The sequence below is a fragment of the Euprymna scolopes genome, chromosome 21 (genome assembly GCF_053919585.1).
Source record: "Euprymna scolopes isolate OS-2025 chromosome 21, ASM5391958v1, whole genome shotgun sequence".
NCBI lineage: Eukaryota > Metazoa > Mollusca > Cephalopoda > Sepiida > Sepiolidae > Euprymna > Euprymna scolopes.
In genome coordinates, this window is record NC_136502.1 from 47,086,642 (window position 1) to 47,113,732 (window position 27,091).

Here is a 27,091-nt window from a genome sequence, read left to right on the forward strand (position 1 = left end):
CCGGGACAGCGGTACCATCTTGGATGGCCGAATCTGGTTTTGTTTTAATGCAGAGACACAACCGCTTAACTAAATATGAACCTCTAGTTGATAAGGTTGAACTTCTAGATGCTAACCCCCATTATGCCTTTGTTCGATCTAACGAGGGTAGGCAGATGGCTGTATCTACATGTGACTTGGCCCCGTTGAAAAACTTCCAATTCACCAATCACCCACATGACTTGGAAAACTAGAATGATACACCAGCAGATTAGCAAGAGGAAAATTCACCCCCACCAGTAGAACCACCTGTTTTGCGATGGTCAGAACATAGTAGAAGACCACCAGATAAGTTGAATTTGTGATTCTAGAGTTTAGTGAATCTTGATTAAATTTATTTTGCGCATCAGAACTATTAAATTGCACTCCTTGTGCTGGCTGAATTAGTGAGTTTTAACATTGTGAACTTGAACTATTAAACTACATTCCTTGCATTGGTTGCGATCAACCCACCTTCATACACTAATACTTGAATGAATTTTCCACCCACGGCAGGAACTTTCTAATTTAATGGAGGGGAGAATGTTGTATTGTGTATTGGTGAAGCGCTATCTCTGTATACTATTCCAGTAGTGTCCGCCATGTTACTTTATAGAGTTGACGTTGGACCCAACGTATCATTCTTTTGTGCCAATAAAAACCTTATTTAAAGAGTATACAGTATTTGTTTTACTTACAACAAGTTTCAAACTTCCATCAACAGTTTTTACAGATTTTTCTCTTTTTTTAATTTAATGTAGCAGTAAAATCCATTATATTGCTATTTGGGCTTTTTTGAGGACCTTTTATTAATTCCATGAAATCATGAGTATTGGCTCTGAGTGAGGCAAAAGTCCCCTTGGATGTATGAACAGAGTCATGGGATGCACAATTTATATAATTTACTCAAATAAATTGTGTTTACTTATTTATATATTATTATTATTATTATTATTATTATTATCTGTTATATATACATATATACATTTTATTAAAGTTTTGTTTATATACTATTTTTTTTCATTGTTTACTTTAATATGTGTATTTGATGTTTGCGTGAATACGGATCTTGTGACTATACATTACCCAATGGTCAATTTGTAAAAGACTTCTTCCGAAATGATTATATTAAATAGCATGCTATTGAGTTAAGTTATTCGGACTTGGCAGCAAATCTTGTCTTACGTGTTATGAATATTATTTTGCACCAACCTGCTATGATCATTTGTTTCCTAAAATGCAGGCATATAGTAAAAATTAGTTGACAAAGGAGTATTTTTGGTTCGTCTCTATATTTCCTTATATTAAAAAGAAAAATCTGTATGTATCGTGATGAAACGAAAATATATTCCAAAAATCATGTAAATGTATCAAGTTTTATTTTTAAATAAGAAAATCAAATTTTATGAATAACCAAAGAGCAGATTGGCTTTGTCAGCCTTTTTGAAAACAATCTAAAAACACAAAGGACGATAATTCAATAATTCAAACTTGCAGAATTTATGTTATAATACCCATAAATTCTCATTAATTGCTAAAAACTGATTTTCTTAATAAAAATAAAATTAATTGATTAATTTACATGATTTTTTCATTACAGCACGGGCACATATATAATAAAGATTTTTCTTTATTTTTTGTTTTTAGTATAAGGGGAATTTTGGACAAGAACGATATTCTTTTTTCTAATTTTTGTTGAGTAAATTCATGTGACCACTGCCCATTTTGGATTAAAAGTCTCCTTAAATAGGATATTTGTTCCACCTTGTTATGTTCATTAATTTCCTAAAATGCACATATCATATAATAAAATACATTTGTACAAGGTAACATCATAAGTTGGCAATAGAGTATTTTAAACTTATGTGACCATTACCTATTTGAGGTCAGACCGCATCACAATTCTCAAGACTATTTCTGCGAATGCTTCCTTGAATGACGTTTAAGATGTGTTAATTGCGAAAACGTTAAATTACAAACATCACAGCAGAATGGTTTCTCTCCAGTGTGTATTCTGATGTGCACCTGAAGATTTGAGCGCATCGAAAAGCGTGACCCGCAGATATCACAGCGAAACTTTTTTTCCTTTGAATGGACAATCATGTGGCGTTTCAGGTCAGATTTAAGTAGGAACTTCGACGTGCACATGTTGCACGAAAAGGGTTTCTCAGCCAAATGGATCTTACTATGGCGGTTCAGATTCGATGAATGAGCAAAAGTCTTACCACAAAACTTGCAAGCAAAGGGTTTGTCCCCTGTGTGGACCCTGATATGAGTTTTAAGGGTGGAATTCTGGGCGAATTTTTTCCCACAAATGACACAGTGAAAATGTTTCTCACCTGTGTGTGTTTGATTGTGTATCCTTAGATTTGAAAGCGTTACAAAACTATTGCCACAAATTTTACACTGGTGTTTCTTTCTTGCGTGCATGATAAACTGCTCATAAAGATTCGACAAAGTCAAAAGTCTTGCTACAAATTTCAGTTAAATATTTTCAGCAATCATTCCTGTACATGACAAGTGTATACTAATTTCCTTGTGAAATGGTTTTCCCCTTCAGAATTTAAATCGAATTTTACTGAACACTCAAAAAAGGAAGGTTGATATGGATGTCCAACATTTTGATGACAAATATAAAAAGTTGTTTTTGTATGTGTCCATTTTCTGATGAAGGTCTGTATACCACAATCTACAAATAAGAAAGATAGAGTTTGTATAAAAACAAATCAGTGAGATAGAGTACCTATAAAACAAACCACAGAGACAGAGTACATTTAAATATAAACCACAGGGGCAGAGTGCGTCTAAATGCAAACCACGGAGGCAGAGTGCATCCAAATACAAACCACAGGGGGAGAGTGCATCCAAATACAAACCACAGAGGCAGAGTGCATCCAAATGCAAACCACGGGGGCAGAGTGCATCCAAATGCAAACCACGGGGGCAGAGTGCATCCAAATGCAAACCACGGGGGCAGAGTGCATCCAAATACAAACCACAGGGGCAGAGTGCATCCAAATACAAACCACAGGGGCAGAGTGCATCCAAATACAAACCACAGAGGCAGAGTTCATCTAAATGCAAACCACGGGGGCAGAGTGCACCCAAATGCAAACCACGGGGGCAGAGTGCATCCAAATGTAAACCACGGAGACAGAGTGCATCCAAATGCAAACCACGGGGGCAGAGTGCATCCAAATGCAAACCACAAGAGCAGAGTGCATCCAAATGCAAACCACAAGAGCAGAGTGCATCTAAATGCAAACCACAAGAGCAGAGTGCATCTAAATGCAAACCACAAGAGCAGAGTGCATCTAAATGCAAACCACAAGAGCAGAGTGCATCTAAATGCAAACCACAAGAGCAGAGTGCATCTAAATGCAAATCAGTCAAATAAAGTGCAGCTAAATACACACCTTAATGCAACTCAAAATAAAAATGTAAAACATTCTGTAAAACATTGATGAGTTTAAGAAAAAAGGGAGAATTTTCATAAAACTTCTTTATTTTTCCACATTCATAGGTTTGAAATGTAAGTCGTACCAAACATGATTTGCATGCTTAAATTTTTCAAGAAATAATATGGTGGTCTTAACTCAACTCAGAATTATTTCTAAGTTGAACTTACAAGCTTTCTGTATAATATTTTGATTTCAATATTTTTTTTTCTTTTAAACACTACCTCCAGTTTTATCAGTATCAAATATCATTTTAATTTTCAAATAAATAATCAGGGATCTACGGATAAATTTACCTTTGAAAACTAAATATTTTCGTTTACTAGCCAAATAGAAAAGTTATTAGCCAAACCTACGTGATTTTTGGAATACAAGATCTTCATTCCATGACGAATACATATATTATAAATATTATATATAATGTCTTCGTTCCGTGACGAGTATATACAAAGATTTTTCTGCATATTTTTAAATAAGTGTAATTCTAAATATACACCAAATTTTATGCGGAGACTTGAAAGTATAAACATTCACATTTTTCCAGGTGTTCTTCTGATCGCTTGCATTTAGAAAAAAGTATATTGTTCTATTTAACTTTTGTTTCAATAATTTAACTAATTTTATTAATATTTTGCTCGTTTTATTACAGCAAAAAAAAAAAAAAAGTTGAAACAACATTTTTCATTCAGTAATGTCTTGGAAGATTGTCAGTAAGAATAAACACAATCGCCAAAAGATAAGCATTTTATTATTTCTAGTCGCCACTTGGAAAAAAAAAATCAATCACAAATGCGACTGTTTCACTTGCAATGTAAAGCCCTGCTATTGTTATAGCATAATATATTTTGTAAAATATATGTTTCAGCATTTAAGGATCTAAAATGGGTCGATATCATTATTAGTCAATGCCTTAGAAATTCTAGCAAAAACATTTTTCTTGGATTGAAAAGACAATGATACATGATGAAAATAGACAAAACAAAGGAAGCTTAGTCCCCCGTTAGTACACAGTGAACGAGACATAAAAATAACTAAGTTCAGCATTGCCCCCCCCCATTGGGTCCCAAAAATCCCCAGGGGGCATCAAATCCTGGTGAAAATGAACAAACGATGCAGTTTTAGGCCTTAGCATATGAATATTTGAGTTCTGCACCATGCAAAAAAAAAAAAATGACTAAGTCCATCATTTACCCCTACCTCCCCTATTTAGCCCCAAAAGTCCCCAAGGCCTTAACATATTTAAATTTGAGTTCAGCACCATGCAAAACTGCTAAATAAACATACACAGAAAATTTTGGACAAATATGGTAAAATAGTCCCCAAAACGATTAACCCTAAAAGAGCCCCTGGGCACACCCAAAAGTTATCGTGAAGTATAGACAAACAAAATTATATAGAAATTAGTTAGTTATAACTTTTAAGAAAGTTTTATAAAAAATCCAAGGCATCAATTTTTTAATAAGCACAAAAGTGTCATTTTTTTTTTTTTTTAACCTGAAAAGCACCTATTTCAGCAAGCTCTCATCCGTACTGCAAAGGAGGAAAAGAAAGTGAAAAAAAAATGTGATGCGTTAGCTGTTGCACCCTTCACTAAACCGGAAGTGACATAGGTTAAAATTAAGACTAGACAATCGAACACAGGGGATGAGTTTTGAAAATATCAGCGAAGAAAGTGACACCTTCCTGTAGAAAAGTGCCCAGGTGAGATTGAAGGAATTAATGTTTTGATCCAATTTTTCGATATTTGTCATTCGAAGGGCTGAGCTTCAAAATGATACCAATCTCGTGAAAATCTGTCGCCTCTGTCAAAACTTTTAGTGAGACATACAAACATACATTCATTCATACATTTAAACAGACAGGTGAGATTTATATTATAGACTAGCCTGGGTGTTTGGAGGCGTGTGTTGAGCATAAAAAAAAAATGTGGTAGGAGGCTGGCAGGCAGGCAGGCTCGAACCTGTACCACGAAGGAGGAAAAGAAAGTGAAAATAATGTATTTGCCGTTGCATCCATCACCAAACCGGAAGTAGTGAAAATTTAAATCAAGGCTAGTCAATCGAAAAGAGGATGACTTTCGAAAATATCGGCAAAGAAAGTGACCCCCTCCATGTAGAAAAGTGCCCAGTTAAGAGTGAAGAAATTAATGTTTTTGGCCAATTTTTTTTATATTTGTCAGCCAAAGGGCCGAGCTTCAAAGCGATACCAATCTCATGAAAATCCATCGCTTCTGTCGAAAGTTTTAGGCAGACATACAAAAATATATACATACATACATTTAAACAGACAGGTGAGATTTATATCACCGACTAGCGGGGGTGCCTAGCGTTACCTGGGTGTTTGGAGGTGTAAATTAAAAAAAAAAAAGTTTTGGTAGGTAGGTAGGCTTGAACCCAAAGCCTTGAGATAAAGGCAAAAACATAAGCCTGGCATCTTACCACGACGCTAAGAAGGCAGAGAAGTGAAAATGGTTGAAATTAAACGACTAAAAAGTTAAGTGAATGACATACAAAAATGCGCGCGCCCATTTTGCCTTTTATATAATAGACTAGCAGGGGTGTCTGGTGTTGCCCGCGTGTTTGAAGGTGTAAAAGAAAAAAACAGTTTCAGTAGGTAAGTAGCCTCGAACCCAAAGCCTTGAGGCCAAGGAGTAAAAAAAAAAAAATTTTTACCACAACACTAAATAGGCAAAAAAGTTGATCAAAATAAATTTTTATGAATCAAGTGACACACGTGGTTTGAATGTAATTATTTTCTAAGTGAGAATGATTGAAATTAAACGATTAAAAGTTAAGTGAACGAGTTCACACAGGTGTGTATATTTAATGAGGTCAAACATCACGCCATAGGGGAATGAAATTCCATACGTAACTTTGGATGTGAGGCAGTTTTTTGGTTTGGTTTTGTTTCTCCAAGATGTTGAGGGAAAATCAGCTCCTCATAAAAAAAGGGAGGGTTCAAATGAATAGCAATTGTCCGATATGACGGTCTCCACCACATTGATCAAACCTGATATTGCTTTCTGGACGTCCCTGGTGGGAAAGCCAAGGAATTGACTTCGCTCCAATTTTGTTTCACTTTATACTAAAAAGCCAAACAAACACAGAATGGAATAGCGAATTTTATAAAAGTCAATTAAAATAAATTTAGACACAACGTCCCTTCACAAATCGTACATATTATGATCTAGGGGGGGTATATAAACAGTTCTAAGACATAGTAACTTCCCGGAAAACCCCTGCAAAAAAAGCCTTTGCTGGACATACAAAAATGCATGCACCACTTTTGCCTTTTATATATATATATATATATATATATATATATATATATATATATATATATATATATAAAACTGTTTGAATTTGTGGGCTTCTTTAAATAAAAAGAACACTTCTAATGAGCGATTTTTTAAATAAAAATAACCGATAAAATGAATTTTGTATTTTATAAATGAATATAATTTTTTTCGTTTTTTTTTTTTTAATAGTGTGGAGTTCTTTAATTTGTTTTAAATCAATTAGTTTGCATCTAGCACTTGAAAAAATATTGTTACATGATAAGGGATGTCCCCTTTTCATGTAAGTATAAAAATAGAGATATTTAGTTAAAATGAAAATGAAATAGCATAGACGAAATTCAAACCTCGTAATTTAGGTTTAGAAATAGATTACGAGAGAGAATTAGCAATGGAATGTGAAAACAAACCATTGTTTAGCTTAGAGATGAAATAGTTTCAAGAAAAAAATGTGTGTTGTCAATTCTGTTATGAAAAATTCAATTGAGGAATGCAACTACAAGATAATTTAATAAATATGTTTTTAACATATTGGAAATATAGGTTACTGGGAATATAGGTTAAAATTCCTTTTGTAAACAAAGGAAAAAGTTTTGGACACGCATTTCCAGAACACGTGAAAGAAGACACATGTTTTAACATGTGTATGACGTCATGGAAAATGGGAAGTTCTCGATATAGTTAGAAAACTTTAGAGTTAAGCAAGGAGAAACTGAGGGAGAGTCAAAGGGAGTTTGAGGACGACAGACGATAGTCTGCAGTTGGGATTCGAACGTCTAGAAGTGAGACGGTCACTTTTGAAACTTAGAATGTGAAGCTTTGAATTCTTGAATCAGAAAACCACAGCCAATCGGTAGAAGAAATAAACCCATCATGTGTTTTTATAAACGTCGTCTTTGTGTTGTAATTCTACCAAAAGGTTAAGTGAAAATTGTTATTATATATCTTGTATATCATGTGGTTTAAAATGTCTTTACATGCACGTCTCAACATCTCATATCTACAATGTGAACTCTACATCTCATATCTACACTTCTAAGTACGAACATTTTATAAATATGAATCTCTTCATAACACGGAACGCAACAACATCTCTTACAACATCTCTCTCTAAGACACAACAACAAACTCTCTCTAAGCATCACTATTAATAAGTCCTAACAATACGAAGAACAATAACAACGAATAATAACAACAAACTCTTAATAAGACTCTCAACAACATCTCTCTAAGTCTCTCAACATCACTTTTAATAACAACAACAACCAGAAAAGAATAATCATAATAATAATAAGACTATTATATAACAAACACAATTTGGTGCCCGTTGACCAATTTGCATCAACGATGCAATACCGAACCTGGGATTATATACAATAAATACAATTTGGAGCCGGAAGCGACCAGACCACTCAGCAAGGGTTGGTTTAAAAAAAAAAAGAAAAAACTTCGGTTACCACGGAAAAAAAAAAAAAAAAAAAAACGACAAAACGTTTTAAAAGAGTCCAAGATAATTTTTTAAAAAATAATAAATAATACCACGGAAAAAAAAAATTACACGATCACAGAAATGCGAACAAAAAGAAAAAAAAAATTTAAACACACACAGAAATCTAAAGTTTACAAGAAAATATTAAAAAAGAAAAAAAAAGGCTGATATGCCGTAATGAATGATAAAAGAGATACGGTCAGTTCAAAAAAAACTACCCACGAATAATTCATTCATAAATAAAATAAAAACACAGAGGCACACAAATAGAAAATAGGACAGTGTGTCATTCATAAAAATGTGTGTTAATGTCTGAATTGTTTAGAGAAACTGTCAATCATAATAAATAACAATTTAGTGTCAAAAGTCGAAAGTACATTTTAAATTCTGGAGTATTAAAAGGAAGGAAGAATGAATAAATAAATAAAATAAAATACACTATAGCAAAAAAGAAGGATGCAGAAATGAAAATCAAATTGTGAATACATTGCATCAATCTCCTCAAGTCCATTTCAAAACTTTTTATAAGTACTTTTCCGAAATTGGCATAAGATTACCAAGAAATTGAAAACTTAATTACCTCCCGTTGTAATGTTATGACCCTTTAGGCTGTGATCATAGTGTAGTATCTGTTAACTGTGGCAAGCGGGATCAAGGGTCAAAACATTATTATTATTATTGTTATTGTATTCTTGTTAATTGATTTGAGAGACGGATGGTCGCTGGATCAGTTATTATGATTAGAAGAATAAACAATTAAATTGCGAAAGAAATGATTGACGTGTGAATCGCAAAAAGAATGTGAAAATAGAAAATATATGTAAACATTATTTTGGGGTTTTGAATAAACGAATAACTAGGTGGATTAGATTGGTATGAGACACGTAATTAGGTGACGTGGGAGAACATGTGATGTAGTTAGTTTTGGAGAGATTCAGGGAGTTGAGGATTGACCACCAGAGCGGACAGATGTCTAGACAGGGCTGGACCGACAGCTAGGAGCTGGCTGTATGAACAGAAAATGTAGACTAACTGCAGATCCTGTGAAAACCATTTGAGACAACTGTAATAAATTTATATTACAAAAATATAAAGAGTTGTTTTAATGGTTTCACAAATAAGAACAGTTGTCTCAATTATATGGTGCTGATCGCTTCATGCTTCATCACGGAGCAGCAGAGAGATACAGAAGAACTCTTCAAGAAAAAAGGTATAAAGCATATATTATTCTTCTTACATATGAACTGTAAAAATACCCCGTGTGATAAGTCAGATACAACATGACTCTGTTTACACATCAATATCATGTCCCCTGGCTAACAACATGCATACAATTTATACGTTTATTATCTATCTGTTAAAAGAACAATATCTTACATCCACTAGATAACACATGACACGTTTTAATATATCATCTCCCCCAATATAAACCAATAGACAACACCGTTAACTCTCCAATTCAAATTGCTAGATTTTACAAATGTCTTTTTTAACAAATATTTTTCTACCTTATCGTTTTCCATACCTTTTGGATATGTTACTATTTGCAACATGATAATTACTAGGTACCATTTGTTATTATTCTAAAGACCAAAAAATCTTAGTTTCCACTTGTTAAAAGTATGTAGATCAGTAAAGAATTTAATTTTATTGCGTTTGATATAAGTTATTTGTTTTGTTTTTACTTATGATTTCTCAACTGTTATTCTGCACTTTACCTCAAAACAGGAAAAAGAAATTTCCTACACTGTGTTATTTTCTGTGTCATGCTTACATCCGGGTCGTTTAATTGTTATGTACTTCCATTTCTTGTTATAAATAATTTTACCAAGAATTCTTCATAAGTTTTTGTTTCGGTTTCAATTATAGCTGATGGCACTTCAATCATCTATTTTTTTTATAAATAATTTTATCAAGGAACTCTTAAAACACACCAGAAGTTGGCACAAGCGTCTCACAGTTTAGCTTTGAAAGCACAGAATCGATACAATTTTCAATTATATCTTATGTTTTTTTTTACTTAATTAAACATACTTATTTAAAAAGATATGCAATGAGGTTTCTTTTTGCTTGTTTGTTTTTTTTTTCAAATATAGTTAGTTTTTTTATTTAAACCTGCGTAAGCTATTAAAATCTTTTGTATCAATTATTTTTTTAATTGTATATCCAGGCGTGTCAGCTCAGAAACTGACCTTACGAATGCGTAAAAAAATATTGAATAATTCGACCCCCTGTCTTTCCAAGCTACTCGAAAAATGTAATTCAAACCATAATCTTTTTTTTTTTTTTTCAATTAAAGGAGTTTCATTTAAAAAAACAAAAACAATGTGGTTTTTTAAAAAAGAGGTTTTAAACTTCGGACATTCCAGGTAAATTTCTAAAAAAAACACTTCTTTTTTGTTTTAAATTTGAATATATTATTTATTGATCTTTTATCTTCAATTTGTGATATATAAAACTTTGGTGAGTAAATTAATTATTTACTTTTTAATAGACATTTCAAAATGGGGGGGCGTGAATTTAAAAAAAAAATGTTGTCTAAAATATTATATTCGGTTTATTGGAAAGAGCATAAAATTTCACATTGATCCTGAAAATATTGTAAAAATTGAATCAATAGAAAAATTGATAGATTTTCAAATTTTAAAAATTGAAAAATATTTAAATCGTAAAATTCAATTGATTTCATTACGTAAAAAAATGTTTTTTAAAAAATAAAAAATAATATTTCTATTTCTTTTTATACAACTTTAATAGTTTATTTTGGAAGTATAATCCAAAAAGAAAATAAACAACCTACTTTTAAAAGAGAAATTACGAGTTTTTTATATTTTATTCGCAGTTTTGAGTTAGGGGTGTCAAAAATTCCCCCCAAATTCTGATAAACCTACAGCGCAGCGCCCATATCTTTTTATCAATTACCTCAACAATTTCATCCATTATGTGTTTTGGTAAGGGTTGCAGATAGAATGTACTTGGCGGCAAAGATCCTAATAGATTACGCAGGTTTAAATAATAAAACTATATTGGAAAAAAAAAAATTTTAACTAAATATATTTGAAAAAAATATATTAAAAAATTTATAAAAATACTAGACTACCCGTGACCCATTGGGTCAATATGTTATATTAGATATTGAATGAGCGTGACACTTGTGATGTAAAGAAAATAGTTTTTTTGTGACATAACAGAAATATTTCTATGAAAGTATATTAAAATGAAAAAAGAATATAGATAGATTGCTATGAATCGTTCTGTTTATAATTGTTTATTTAAAAAAAAACTCACAGCCATTGAATTATAAGTGGTTTGCCATACTTATAGGTAAATGCGCACTGAACAGATACTTAAATTTAAATTTTGATATATCTTTTAATTCAAATGCAAAAAAAACAAAACAATTCGGATGCTGAAAGCGTACACAGTGCAATTCAAAAAACATTTTCAGGGTTATTTATGTTGGTAGTGTAGAAGAAAATGTATGAATGTTTTTAAGAAAGTATTAAAAAAATTAAGTATTAAAACATGGAGAATAAATTTTAAAAAGAGGAAGGCGGTGGGTAAATCGCTGTTGTAAAATGCTCTTATGGTTGTCAACGGGTTAAAGTAGATTTATTTGTAAGAAAATTGTGTTAAAATAAATTAAACGAGATACAGAAAAAAAAAGCAGAAAGTATTAACAATTGTTTACTTGAATAATTTAAACGCAAAATATTTGGGACGCTGAAAACATACACAGTAAAACAATAGGTTTTATTGTCACGTTGATTATTTAGTATAATATATATTGTATATATGAAACAGGTCGATGATTATACATATTATTTGTAATCACGTTTTGCATTTGCTTCCCCATGTCTTGAAGTTTTTATTCAATAAATTTAAGATATTCGTTTTTCTAAGGACGTCTGTTTGTTCAAACAAAACCGGTCCATCAATTTGTGTTTATTTGTTTATGCTGTTATGGGTTTATGCGCAACCGGAAGTCATAAACCGGATGTTGAGTTACAACACCCGTTACAAGGTCATTTGAGTTTTATAATTATAAAGATATATCAAAATTTAGGTATTTCAATTTTATGATTTGAAAAGGTTAATCTTCAAATATAGAATTTTTTATTGTTTGAAAACGAAGAATACAATTGAATAAATCTATTTCCTTAACGCATGAGTTTTCAATGTTATTCATCTCCTCAGAGGAAAAATATTAGCAAACGTTTTTATTGGTTTGCGTCTTATTTGCTAAAAGCAATGAACATGGAAAAATTAAAGTTTTTAAAACATTTCAGATACATAGAATAAGGGAAATGGACATTGAGGCAGGAACAATAAAAAAATTCTATGCTTGAAGATTAACCTTTTCAAATCATAAAATTTAAATACCTAAATTTGGATTCATTTGCTTTATCTTGTTTTTTGAGCAATTTTATTTAGCTGAGATTGTCTTAGATAAAATATTATATCTAATAATATTTTGTAAGACCGGAAGGTTTTATAATTATATAGATATAAAAATATAAACTTTTTTTATCAATTGTCTTTTATTTTTATTTTTTTAATCGCACATCTTTTTTATGCGATTAAAGAATTAAAAAAAAATTGATAAAAAAGTTTACATATTTTTATATATTTTTATTATAAGGGGGGGGTGAAAAAATAAACATAAAATATAATTGAAAACTGTATCGATTCTGTCCTTCCATAGCTAAATTGAGAGATGCGTGTGCCAATTTCCGATGTGTTTATAAAAGTTCTTGTCTCCTTTTATTCATCATAACCCTAGACTCAAAGTCAGTAGAAATGGTGTTAGAGTTTGGTCAGATTTATTCTTAATATTAATCATCATTCATAATATAACTTCTGGTTAGGATTTCAATTTTTTATGTTGACATTTCTGCATTACATGGATGGCGCCATTTTATTTTTTGGTGCATTTCACTAAACTGTCACCAGGTGGTGCTTCTCTTTATTCAAATTGTTTATTAATTTAAAAATTAAAACGTTAATATATTATTGACTCTTCAACAGGTGGCACAAAAAAAATTAAAACTATATTTTGTTACAGTGACAATTTTACTTTAATTCAAAAAATGTTTTGGAAAAAAATACAATGTTGCTTTAATTAGAGAAATGCTTCATTTAGATTATTTAATCGCTGAGAAAAAAAAATCCAATTCTACTTTAATTCCAAAAATGTTTTGTAGAAAAAAAAAAATCCAATGTTGCTTTAATTCAAAAATTGTTTTATTAAAATTTTATTTTCTTACACAAACTTTTCAATAAATGTTTTTACAATTACATCTTGATACATCTTTATACAATAAATGTTTTGGTTTTCAAATATTTTTGTGTTCAGAAAAAAATCATGTATTTGCCGTATTATTTGATCAAGAAATTGAAGTTATCGCCCACCCACTAACAATGGCGCCGTCCCTGTAATACAGAAGAGCGTTTTTTATTTATTTATTTGGTAATGCGGACACTTACTGGCCATATGTCAAACCATAAACGTCATGGTCACTAAAATTTTATGTGATTTAGCAACTATTATGGCTGCTATAACAGGTTTGCATGTGGCATGAACACAGACACAAAACAAGCCGCGCACATGCAGCACACAAACGTTGCCCTGTTGATCTGACATTTATACACGACAGGCATCGAGGTCACTTCCTTTTAACCTGCCCCTTCTGTTTGTTTCTTTCTTCTTTCACCTCAATACGACCCTGAATGCACGCGATGCCCCAATAAATACACGAGGCATGATTCGATCAAATTATACTTCATATATGCAAGTCCAAACTTATCGTGGTAAGACATTGTCTAACTATAAAACATGAACACTGAATAAATAAACTCTACAAGCATGAATTATCTCACAACAACATTACTGAATATTCCGGAGCTATGCCTAAACACACGTATGCTTATGTTTATCGTAGTAAAGTATGATTGTAAACTACATGCATGAATACTAATACAGGTTCTGTTCGTATATATGTAATACAATACTGTGTTATTTTATTTTAATGCCAGAGTCAAGGACACGCATATTTATCCTCTGCATCTATAATATAAATCTCACTTGTTTAAATGTATGTTTGTATGTCTCGCAAAAACTTTTGACAGGGGCGACGGATTTTTACAAGATCAGTTTCATTTTGAAGCTCGACCCTTCAGATGACAAATATCGAAAAATTGGACAAAAACATTAATTCCTTCATCCTCAACTGGACACTTTTTCTATAAGGTGGGGTCGCTTTTTTTGCTGAAAGTCATCGCCTCTTTTCGATTGTCTAGCCTTAATTTGAACCTACATCATTTCGGTTTGACAGTGGGTGCAGCAGCTAATGCGTCACTTTTTTTTCCTTTCTTTTCCTTCTTCGCAGTATGGGTTCGAGCCTGCCTGCCTGCCTGCCTACTACCATATTTTATTTTTCACTTGTGATTTTCCTTCTTTTTTTTTTTGCTCAAACCTTACACAAACCTCCACTTTCTTTTCTGCCTTCGCGTCATGGGTTTGAGCCCGTCTACCTACTACAACTTTTTTTTTTTTTTTTTGGCTCAACAAACACTTACAAACACCCGGGCACCACAGGCACCCAGGCGTTTTATATAAAATGCAGCTTTGGGAAATGACTGATACTGAAATATGTTCCAATGTTTTTTTTGTTGTGCTTCAATTGTGAGTTCCTTTTCTTTTTTAATGTTTTCATTTGTTTTTTTAGGTTAACATTTAGTTGTTTACAATCCTTGAAGTTGCGTTGGTTTCAGCGTCCAAGATTCTTATAAGAAATGAATCGCTTATTAAAATGGAGTTAACCACGTTTTCTAATAGACCCTGCCCAAGAGGAAAAGGAAATGAGGCTGTAATAAATTTATTAGGCCCACTGAAAGCCATTACGCACTGATCAAAAGGAAAGCCGCAAAATTGGTTTTTCTTCGTTATTGTAATGAAATTCAAAAGTTGAAATATTGAATTTCAAGTGAAACCAATGGAATCTACTGAATTGTCATGTCGCAGTAATGAAAATATCCAAAAATTATGAAAAACGATGTGGTAGAAAATTGATTATTGATGAAAACTGTTTTCAAAGATAATTAGTGAAAATTGAGTTTTACTAAATTGGCCTAACATTTTCAAAATTTTCAGAAAAGATTTACCTGCCTTTTATGATTCAAACACTCAGATTTTTATTTATTTTATTTATTTATTTATTTATTTTTTTTTTGCAAAACTCAATTTCCGCTAATTGTCTATGAAAACTTTTTATTAATAATTAATTTTAATCTTATCGTTTTTCTTAATTTTTGGATATGTTCATTACTGTGACATGATAATTCAGTATATACAATTGGTCTCACTTGAAATTCAATATTGAAATTTTTTTTTTTCGCTACAATAACGAAGAAGACCCACAAAAATACTAGTTATTGATCACAAATCCCTGATGCCAATATTCAATGATTGCCGCTTAGATGAAATTAAAAATCCCAGGGTATTAGACATCAGAGAAAAAACCCTGATGTACAAAATCAAGACCATATTATACCAGGCAACGCCAGTGGTGGGGCGAATGCTATTTCTCAAATTCTTGCACCTATCACCAAAATCACAGCAACTGAATCAGACAGGGAAGAAGTATTCCAAGCTGGAATAGAATCCTGGTACAATCAGAAAACGTCTCCCATCAAAATGGCAACCATATAGCAAGAGGCTAAGGTAGATCACCAATACCTGAGCCTCATAATAGAAAACGGTTCCCTGAACATAAAGATCTTCTAGACACAAACATTAAAGAAATCTGGAATATACAAAGCAACCTGTACATGGTTCATGCCCAGTATTCAAGGAAGGGAGTATATTTAAAACAAACAAAAATAATTACAAAAAATAACTATGTTGGGAATTCATCAACATGCTTCATATTGATCACCAAGGCATTAATAGCATTAAAAATAATGCTTGACAACTTTTTTCTGCCTGGAATGTGTGCACAATTACAGGAAAGGCGTAATCAATACAATGAAATTGCTCTCCTCCAGCCATAAGGAACTTGCAACTATCCACCCAGACTATGCCTTCCAGTCAACAGATATTTTCAACATGGCTGGACAGAAATATTCATATATATGCTGACAGATACTATGTTTAGACAGACATTTTCAATGCATCAAGATGTCAGAGTCTAGCATAGTATGCAAACCCCTTCAGTGGGACAGCACTGGCACAATGTTGAAACCCTCCCTCACAGACAGTATCATATACTAGTTGATAGCAACAAGAAAACCACACTCTGAAACTGCCATTACTTCTGCATAATAAATATAGATACCCACAACCTGACCTATGATGACACCTTCCTAAACAAGATGGACAACCAAGCCCTACAATTGCCTATCCAAACCAATACATCAAGAAATCCAACACCCTCAAACACAAGTAATGCAGACACCACCTCCCACGCCAATAATAAACCAATCAATAATGAACCAAAAGAGTAAGCAACTTAATAGGAAAACTTTAATATCAAAACCTAAATCTGATCGAACACTGTTTGCTGCTTATTTTAAGTCAGGTATTCTTTCAGTTTGACATACTCTCATCCAAGTCATCCCCCACTCCAAAAGAAAATTAAATTCTACTTTATTTAGGCTATTGTATGTGAACACCTCAAACTCTAAATCCAAGTGGCAAGGTTGTAAAACTACACGTAATCACCTAAAAAAAAGAACTCCTACCACAAAAAAATAAGAATCTCCACAGTTAAAAAGGAGGTTAACTACATGCTGAAACATTTGAATGGTCCGGAAATTCTAAAATAATTGTTTTTGTTCTTTCTTCAAAGTTTTTGTAGGGTATTCACATGTAAAAAAAAGTAGGGTACTGGTGGATATTACAAACCGGATTTCTGTAAATGTTTGCTCAGGCTTTATGTAAACTGTCAGCATATGCTGAACACCATCGATCAAATCTTAAAGTGCTAAGAAACAACATTTATAGGAGAAATAAATGAAAAACAATAAAATAAAACAACCTACCTTAATACTTTTTTATTTTTTATTTTTTTATTATACATACAGGAAATCGTTTTTGTTTGTTATTTAACAAATAATATTCTACACAATTACAAGGAGATTTATGTGATTAAAAAAGTTTGACTTGGATTTAAGGATAAATGAAAGTAAGAAAAAACAGGTACATGTGCAGAATATGGACCATGCTGAAATAACATAATTTAGAAATCTATTCTGAGTATGTTTTACAATCCATAGCAATTCGAAAAAGTATTTAAAAAAAAAATCAAATATGTAATGGTAATTTTTTTACATTGACTACAACTCAGTCACATTCGAAATGTCAATTTTTTAAGGTTTTCAGGTATGCTGATAACGAATATTACAGTTAAATTTGGGGATGATGAGTCGTTTACCAGATATGAAAACATGATATCCAATGTTATAGCTAATTTAATCCCTGGCAGCCATTTTGTTTTCACAACCGAGCAGTTAATAATGTGCATGCATACAACTGAAAGCAAATATTTTTCTCACCCCCACTAAAAAATAGGGTGTTTATCTTGAAACTCGTTCTTAACATGGGGACGTTAGAGTGTTTATTCCGAAAGTTGTTCTTAACATGGGGAGGTTAATAGTATTTATTTAGAAAAGGAAAACATTTTGGGGGGTACTTCTGCAGTTTAAATCCAGTTTTCCGTGAGTCTCACTCAATGAAAACTGGCCTGGAAAATAGTAAATGAGCTCACTGAGAAACCGAGTGGCAAAGAGAGACGCAAGAAAGAAGATGACACCAATTTGGAAAGAAAAAAGAAGGAAAAAGTTTTGTTGCGCTGCAAACAACAAGTCTTTATTCTTGTGACAATGAAGGAAAGTGAAATGCTTTCCTTCAAGTGGCAGAAACTACTATCCCTAAGGAAATAGCCCATCTGCAGGAAACTACATGTTGCTCTTCCAAAAAAGTGTACCCCCCATAAGTGTAAAATATATTTTCCAAAAGAAAGTTTTACGAAAAATATATATATCCCAAAAATAAAAATTTTAAAAATTGTTTAAAAAATACTTTTTTTTTTTAAACAAAAGTTTTACGAAAAATATATATATCCCAAAAATAAAAATTTTAAAAATTGTTTAAAAAATACTTTTTTTTTTTAAACAAAAGTTTTACGAAAAATATATATATCCCAAAAATAAAAATTTTAAAAATTGTTTAAAAAATACTTTTTTTTTAAAACAAAAGTTTTACGAAAAATATATATATCCCGAAAATAAAAATTTTAAAAATTGTTTAAAAAATACTTTTTTTTTAAACAAAAGTTTTACGAAAAATATATATATCCCAAAAATAAAAATTTTAAAAATTGTTTAAAAAATACTTTTTTTTTTTTAAAACAAAAGTTTTACGAAAAATATATATATCCCAAAAAATAAAAATTTTAAAAATTGTTTAAAAAATTTTTTTTTTTAAAACAAAAGTTTTACGAAAAATATATATATCCCAAAAAATAAAAATTTTAAAAATTGTTTAAAAAATTTTTTTTTTTAAAACAAAAGTTTTACGAAAAATATATATCCCAAAAAATAAAAATTTTTAAAATTGTTTAAAAAATACTTTTTTTTTTAAAACAAAAGTTTTACGAAAAATATATATTTCCCAAAAATAAAAATTTTAAAAATTGTTCCTTAAAACAAAACAAATACTTTTTCATATTAGTGTAAGAAAAACAACTTTTCATTCGGTACCTCAAATGCACGCATAGATTTAACCCCCTATATGTAAAACGATGTAATTTGATTTAATTTTATCATCCTAACTTTTGTACCATTAAGAAGAAGCTTCAAATAAACTGCTAATATTTTTTTTTATTTTTACAGTATACAAAAAATGAAAATGTGAGACTAAAATCGTGTTTACATTATCAATGTCTTAAAACAACGTTTTGAAGCCATAAACTTACCATGTTAAAAAAAACTAGCAAAAATCCACTAATGGTCGGATTTTCATAGCATTTTCGATACTTATTCATTTTTAATTTAACTTACAAATTAAAAGTGGATTTCGTTAAATATATGAGGGGAAATTTCTTTTTTTAGGTGTTCTACACCCCCCTATATTCATGTTATGAAAACTAAACAAAATAAATTTAGGTCCACTGCAACATTTTATAAAACTGAAGTGTTTAAATTATTAATATATATATATATATATATATACACATATATAACCATTACAAAATTTTCTTACCTTGAAGTTGTAAATTAAAAAATAGACATAAAATCAATATTATTGTTTTAAAGAAAAATCAACGTTTTTTTTCCTCAATATATATTATAATTAGTTAAATTACAAAAAAACAGAATTCTAAAAAAGAATTCATTTTTAAATATTTAAATAGAACAAAATTCCACTATTCCGAGATATGAACTTTTAAACATACATTTTTGAGTAAGAGTTTCCAATTTTTAAAAAAATACTTTCATCTCCATCTCCATATATAATAAAATGACTGTAGAAATTCCCCTCTGGGCCAAACTATTGTAAGTTTGCAACAACAGATGCCACATACAAATTCAATACATCTAGGCTAATAACCACTAACTTTCGAACACCTTTGCAGATACATTCAATCGTGATGATAAAATACATTACATCTTAGGGGCAACACCATCACAATCGCAACATCGTTAGAAGAAGGGGTACCTATTTTTCCCTCTAAATACTTAGTCCTACCACCGTCACCAGTCAACACCAGGAGGAAGTCCACAAATTCCACAGCTTCTACGCTTACACCACCTGTAACTGGCTCATACCTTTCCCATAGTAGAATAACTTTCCCATAGTAGAATTAAAAAAAATAACAAAATCTCCCTCAGAAAAGTCTGCTGCCTCTGATTGGTTGCCCGCTAATTCTCTTATTCCAGAATTAGATCATTCTTCAGAACATTGCAATATGGCGTCACAAGGCACATGACATCAATTTTAGTTAATAGACACTTAATTTCCAACATATAACAACAGCAAACGACCCTTTACACATCTTTTACACATTAACTAGTACAACTCCCATTTTTCTGTGAGTCTCACTCAGCAACATTTCTATTTATTGCCAACCGTTTTTTCTGGGGCTTTTTTTTTTGTTATACAAGTTTTGTTTCTTTGAATTAGTGAACAAATGTTTTTTGTGTATGGAAAGTTATTTTGGTACTTTTTTATGACATAGCCCAGCATTGTTTAACCCCTACAAGAAAAAAGAAAAAAACTACTTTTTTGCCAAATACATTTAAAGGGCCTTTAAAAAGTTATTTTTTATGACCTAAACCAGCGCAGTATAAACATCCCCAACCTCCCTATGTTAAAAACGCCTTTCAGAATAAACAGACCCAACCTCGGAAGATGTTCTTAACATGGGGAGGTTGGGGGTGTTTATACTACGCTGGGTTAGGTCATAAAAAATTACCATCTTTCCATTTTTTTTTCTTCTCCCAAATTTTGACACTTGCATCTCTCTTTTTGCTGACTCAGTGTAATCCAGCGGTTTTCGTCGTTCACCAGGCATTGTTGAGTGAGACTCACGAAAAAGCAGAATTTAAAATGCAGAAGTAACCAATAATTATTTTATTAGGATAAAACTTTTTCTCATTCTAATCACCTACAAGCAGAGGACAATGTTTGCACAAAACATATATGCTGCCATTTGATGAATAATGTTCACGTATTTTTTTTATTTATATATTCATACTTTCCTCTTTGAACATTCATTATATTCTTTTATTCTTTTTGGACTTATGCATTTACTGAAGTGCAATGAAATAATCATGTGATTATTGAGAAACCCATTACAAACGTGAGGGAATAGTGTTTGCATACTTTCACTTGATAAATTATTAACAGATGCTATAAAAAAAAACACTTCTCTACAGGACGCAAGTGCTAAAAAACAAATACAAACATAATAATCACTAAAAAACAGAAATTTAACTACTGATAACCTTAAAATGATCCTGTTTCATAAATACTGGCAACTTATTTGGAACAATTCAGCATGTTAACATGCATGCATAAGTAAAAAAATATACATAACATCTTTTAACACTCCATAATCGCACATGCATATTAAATTAAATCAACTTCTGCACATGATGCAATTCTGCTAAAAACCATATACAGCCTCTTTGAAGTCTTGATAATCGCTCAAAATTATTAAAATTAAATACTGGAACCCTTAAAAATATACTACAGTGAGCTCTAACAAAAAGTTAGAGAATTATTGGCATTTTAACACGTACTGCTAAATCTTTCCTTGCACACACGGAACTACCATACAATGTAAACAAACACATATTGTTCTTTCCTTGCTCAGACAGAACACTCAAAATGTAAATATAGCATTGGTTTGGGAATGCACAAAATACCGACACGCCACTACCCCCCCCCTCCAAAAAATGACTTAAAAAGAAAATTTTCCTTTACGGGTACCAATATTTAATTTTTGGATTTTTGAGCGATTATCAAAACTTTAATGATGCTATGTTTTTTGTTTTTTTTTGTTTTTTTTGCATTTTTTATTCCTGTTGACTATTAAATTTAATTTTATATTGTTGACCATTTACCTAGGCTGTGACTTATGTCGACATTTTCTTTTTGAACTGATTAAACGCTTTCAAATAAGTCAAAACACAAAAATATTATGCATGTCGGTTTCAATATACGTTTTATTGACTGCAGAAACGCTTATTTGTTATATATTTGTTTTTTAACATTTTTACTTTCTGTGGAGTAATTTATTATTTAGAGGTGCTAGAGTTACTTTTAGAAAAAAATGCATGCAGTATACTGAGAAGAAAAATGATGGCCAATTTGAAAGATAGTCATCAGTAGGAGGAAGTTATCTGCCTCTGTTTTCGCTCAATCTAAAGAGTTAAATGCTTTCTTTATAATCAGCTAATATCTGCAGGTTATCGCCCCAAACCAACACAAATCGCCAGTAACTAACAGTGCTGACAATCAGACAGTGGCTTATTAGCTGCCACTGGAAAACAATGCCCGACAGTGGAAGCCTGATTATTTTATTTGGGCTACGACCACTAGTGCCCCCTATTTTCCAGGGACAACAGTGGCCACCAACAACCATAAGTTAATTTTTTTTTGAGAGGGTCCGTTAACGATTCTGTTCTGGATCAGTCATGCTTCCACTGGGCAACGTCGGTTAATCGATCCTGCTAGTTTAATATAAAAAAAATGACTATTGGCAATTATGAAATAACAAATTTAACTACAACTTTAAATTATTTTGATAGTTACAAGATTTTAACACCTATTTTCAAAAAAAAAAAAAAAAAAAAAAAAAAAAAAAGAAAAATGTACGGAGGCCTCTAAATAATAAAATTGACAAACAATAGCAAAACAAAAAGTGGCTTCCCTGGTTCAATTAAAGCATTTATTGGAATCCATAAAAAGTATGCACAGACACAAAATGATGTGGCTGATACTACATAAAATGTTGGCGATTTTATACAAAAATGTGGGCATGCCTACTTTTCATACAATAAAAAAAAATAGAAAAAATATTTGGGTAAAACTTGTCGAAAGTGCTCTTTTTGGGTTGTTTTAAAAATGAAATGGAAATTCAAATTTCATTCCATTTTAATCTTTTTTTAACTGCGCCGAAAAAATAAAATAATTGATAAAATAATTTTAAAAATCATTTAATAAATTTATAGCAGGGCCACCGATACGTGCACAATTTGCAAATATTAGAATTTTAATACAATAAAATTTTGGGATCAAGAAGATTTGGTTAATATGGGTTGTCCCACTGAAGCCTTACCTGTAAAGAGTTGCTTTTAAGGAGCATTACTCCCCCCCCAACCTCCCCATGTTAAGAAAGGCTTTCGGAATAAACACCCTGAACCTCATAAAAACAGTTCTTGGAATAAACATCCCCAACCATCCCATGTTAAGAACAGCTTTCAGAATAAACACCCTCTGCAGATAAGTCTTCACTGGGACAACCAGGCCACATTTACTGAAGATTTAAGTACAAGGAAAAGATGTTTCGGTATGAGTGAGAGAAAGAGGATAGTTGAGAAATCTAAACTTCCTTACTGGAAAATTATATTTTGTTTGTCAACCATTTCTTAAGTAAAATGTGGGACCAGAGAAATTTGAAAAAAAAAAAAAAAAATGTATTATTTAATTGGAATTCATTGAGATGAGAATTATTTATCAAATTTATTTATTGCAAACAATTATCTTTTATTAGTTGTTTTTTTACGATGTTTTGGCCAACTATTCCTCTGGCCTTCATCAGGTGGTAACGGCAACGCATAGGAACTCTGAATCTCCTGACTGCATTCACTGCAATTACTGCCTTCCGTAGTTGTTGTTGTCTCACCACATTTTAGCCAAGTAAGCCTCGAGCAAGCTTTGGGTAGAATTGAAACCGCTATCTTCAGACAATCATCACCTGGAACCATAGCGATTCAACATCTCTATCAACTGCACCACAGGCCCTGATGAAGGCCAGAGGAATAGTTCGCCGAAACCTCATATAAAAACAACTAATAAAAGATGAGGATAATTGTCCACAATAAATAAAATTAAAAAAATATTTGTTCATTAATTCAAACAAACAAAACTTTTATTACAAAAAAAAAAAAAAAACAGTTGACAATAAAATAATAAAATAGTAAATTTTATGAATTTATTACAGAAGTTTGTTTATTTTTCATCTTTGTATTGACTTACGTTCACTTGGTATAATCCAGTGATTTTCGTCGTGTGCCAGATGCAGAGTGAGACTCGTGGAAAAACAGGATTTAAACAGCAGAAGTACCCCCCCCCTGTTTTTTTTCTTTTTACATGCTTGCACATTACTAATTCCTCGGTAATGAAAAAAATGCTGGGATTATATTAGCTTTTACGTTGGATAACAAATTTTTCATATCTGGTGAACTACTAATAACACCCAAATTTAACTGTGATATTTGTTGTCAGCATATTCCAAAACCTATAAAAGCCGACATTTCCAATGTGAAAGGTAAGTTGTAATAAATGTAAAGGGTGCTTATGCCAACCAAATAGTGCATAAGTACCCAAATAAATATTACCAAAAGCAAGATACCTAGCTGGATAAGGTTTTAGTGTTTTTACTTGATGTAGGATGTTTATTCAGTTAAAAAAAAACAAGTAATGTTGAAAAGTACACGAGCACAAGGAAAAATGGCCACATAGCAAATACATTGCAGCTATTTTTTCCTTGTGCTCGTCTACTGCTTGACATCACTTCTTTTTCAAACCAAATAAACTTTCTCCATTAAGTAAAAACACTAAAATAATAGAATGTTAACAGTTTTCAGAATAGACACCCCCAACCTCCTCATGTTAAGAACGGCTTTCGGAATAGACACCCCCCCCTCCACCATCTTAAGAACAGCTTTTGGAATAGATATCCCCCCCATGTTAAGACTGACTTTCGGAATAACACACCCAACCTTGTCAGCATATCCACAAGCCTAGAAAAGTTGACATGTCGAATGTGAATAGGGAGTTGGACGTAAAACGCAACGAAAGTTAAATTTTCATTCCATTTTTAAAACAACTGTAAACCATGACATGGGCTGACATATTCGTAGGGTTGTTATTTTCCCAAACTTAACGTGTTTAACAAAGTCTGCTGCCATTTGTATTTTTCAAATATATCAGTAAACACTGTGCTTTTCGATTTTACACTTTATAAAAACACTAAAAAATTATCGAGTTTGATAGAAAAGTAACTTATCTTGCCTTTGATAACATTTATTTGTTATGTATTTGTTTTTTGACAACTTTTTCGAATCGATATGTACAGTAATACAAACCCTATTTTTACGGTGTTACTATTGTACATTGTTCTTGTAAGCGAAAATTTAAAATGTTATATTTGTTCGCAGCAGTAGGTGTGTCAGAAACCGACCTAACGAATGCATGAAAAACATTGAATAATTCGACCTCCTATCTTTCCAAGCTTATAACTAGAAAAATGTAATTCAAAACCTTTTTTTTTCGATTAAAGGAGCAAAGACCAAATTTTTAAAAAAATAACAGATTTAATAGCAAATTATGCAATATTTGTTTTTTTAAATCGGTTTTCTTTAAAAAAGATTTGTAGAAAATAAACGAAATTTAACTTACGTCCATTATAAAAAAAAAAATCGATATAAATTCCAAAAAAATCACTTACCTGTAAAACTTACAGTGCTAATGCAGAGAGTGATCCGCACTATTTTTTAAATCATATTTCCACGTTTAATTAAAGTTTTATATGTTTTTTATTCAATTGTAAGGTTAAAGTACAGAATAGGTACAAAACACCCTCCCCATGTTAAGAATGGCTTTTTAAATAACATTATTTCAGCATGGAGCACTCTGCATCAGTACTAAAATTACTAATCAATGTTTAGTTCCATTCTTCATTGTTAAGAATTTATCCATATTTATATTTCAAAATCCATTTATCTTTTTTTAAATAAAAGAATTTTTTAAACGCCTATTTGAAAAAGGCGCCATGACGCAAGAATTTTACGTTTTTATCGAAAACCGAAAGTAGTTTTTTTTTTATCATTGTTTTAAACTACGGATGGACAGAAGGAAGTAAAAACCACACGTTCGTGTTAGTCATCTAGCCTTGTCCGTGAAGAAATGGGTTCCCATAGTTTAAAAATAGTCAAATTTTACTTATAAGATTTTGCCTTAAAAAAATGAAACACTCGAGGAATTTTTTTTTCTTTTCTCAAAGAAATACATAAATTTTTGATTTATTATATTTTCATTCTTTTTTGTTGAATGAAATTTTTTTTTTTAATATCTAAAAAAAAAAGAAAACATTGAATGAAATAGAAAAAAATTGTCATCATCGTCCATTACTTACTGGACAATATAAGCAGAACATAGGTTTCCAATTAAAAAAAAAAAAAAGGTTTTACACTTTGGACTTTACAAGTAAATTCCAAAAAACACCTTTTTTGTTGTTTTAATTTACAATATATTATTTATTGATCTTTTATCTTCAATTTGTGATATATAAAACTTTGGTACATAAATAATTAAAATTTTGGTGCTTATGCAGAGAGTGAGCCGCGCTATTTTTTAAATTAGATTTCCACATTTAATTAAAGTTTTATGATGTTTTTTTTTATTCAATTGTAAGGTTAAAGTACAGAATAGGTAACACCCTCCGCTCCCCATGTTAAGAATGACTTTTTAAATAATAACGTTATTATTTAAGCACAGATCACTCTCTGCATGAGTACAAAAATTTTAATAGACATTTCAAAATGTTAAAAAAAAAAAAAAAAAAAAAAAAAAAACGTTTGTCTAAAATATTATATTTGGTTGGGTTTGTATTACTGTACACAGATTCGAAAAAGTTGTCAAAAAACAAATATATAACAAATAAATGTTATCAAAGGCAAGATAAGTTACTTTTCTACCAAACTGGGTATATTTTTCGTGTTTTTATTCAATGTAACATGTTTATTCAGCTCGAAAACCATAGAGTATTTACCGATATATTGGAACATTCAAGATGGCGTCTGATTCTCTCTTTAACACGGTAAGTTTGGGAAAAGGTGCTATAAATAAAAAACCGGATAAAATACTGTTAAAAACTCGCTCAATATATGTTACCGTGAAATAGGTTTACATATATTCGGCGGGTTTTTATAGTATTTTGTATAGTTTTTTTATTTATAACACCCTTTCCCAAACTTACCGTGTTAAAGAGGGTGTGAGACGCCATCTTGAATGTTCCAATACATCGGTAAACACTGTAT

The 27,091-nt window shown here is 31.3% G+C and overlaps 1 protein-coding gene across 1 annotated transcript in view; it reads right to left on the reverse strand.

Moving 5' to 3' along the window:
* Positions 1-27,091, reverse strand: part of LOC145242782 (uncharacterized) — a 213,163-nt gene that overhangs the window by 95,537 nt on the left and 90,535 nt on the right. The window contains exon 6 of the mRNA XM_080105918.1: positions 1,931-2,498. Within this exon, the coding sequence (XP_079962044.1) occupies positions 1,931-2,498 (568 nt within the window). The remainder of the gene's footprint in view (positions 1-1,930; positions 2,499-27,091) is intronic.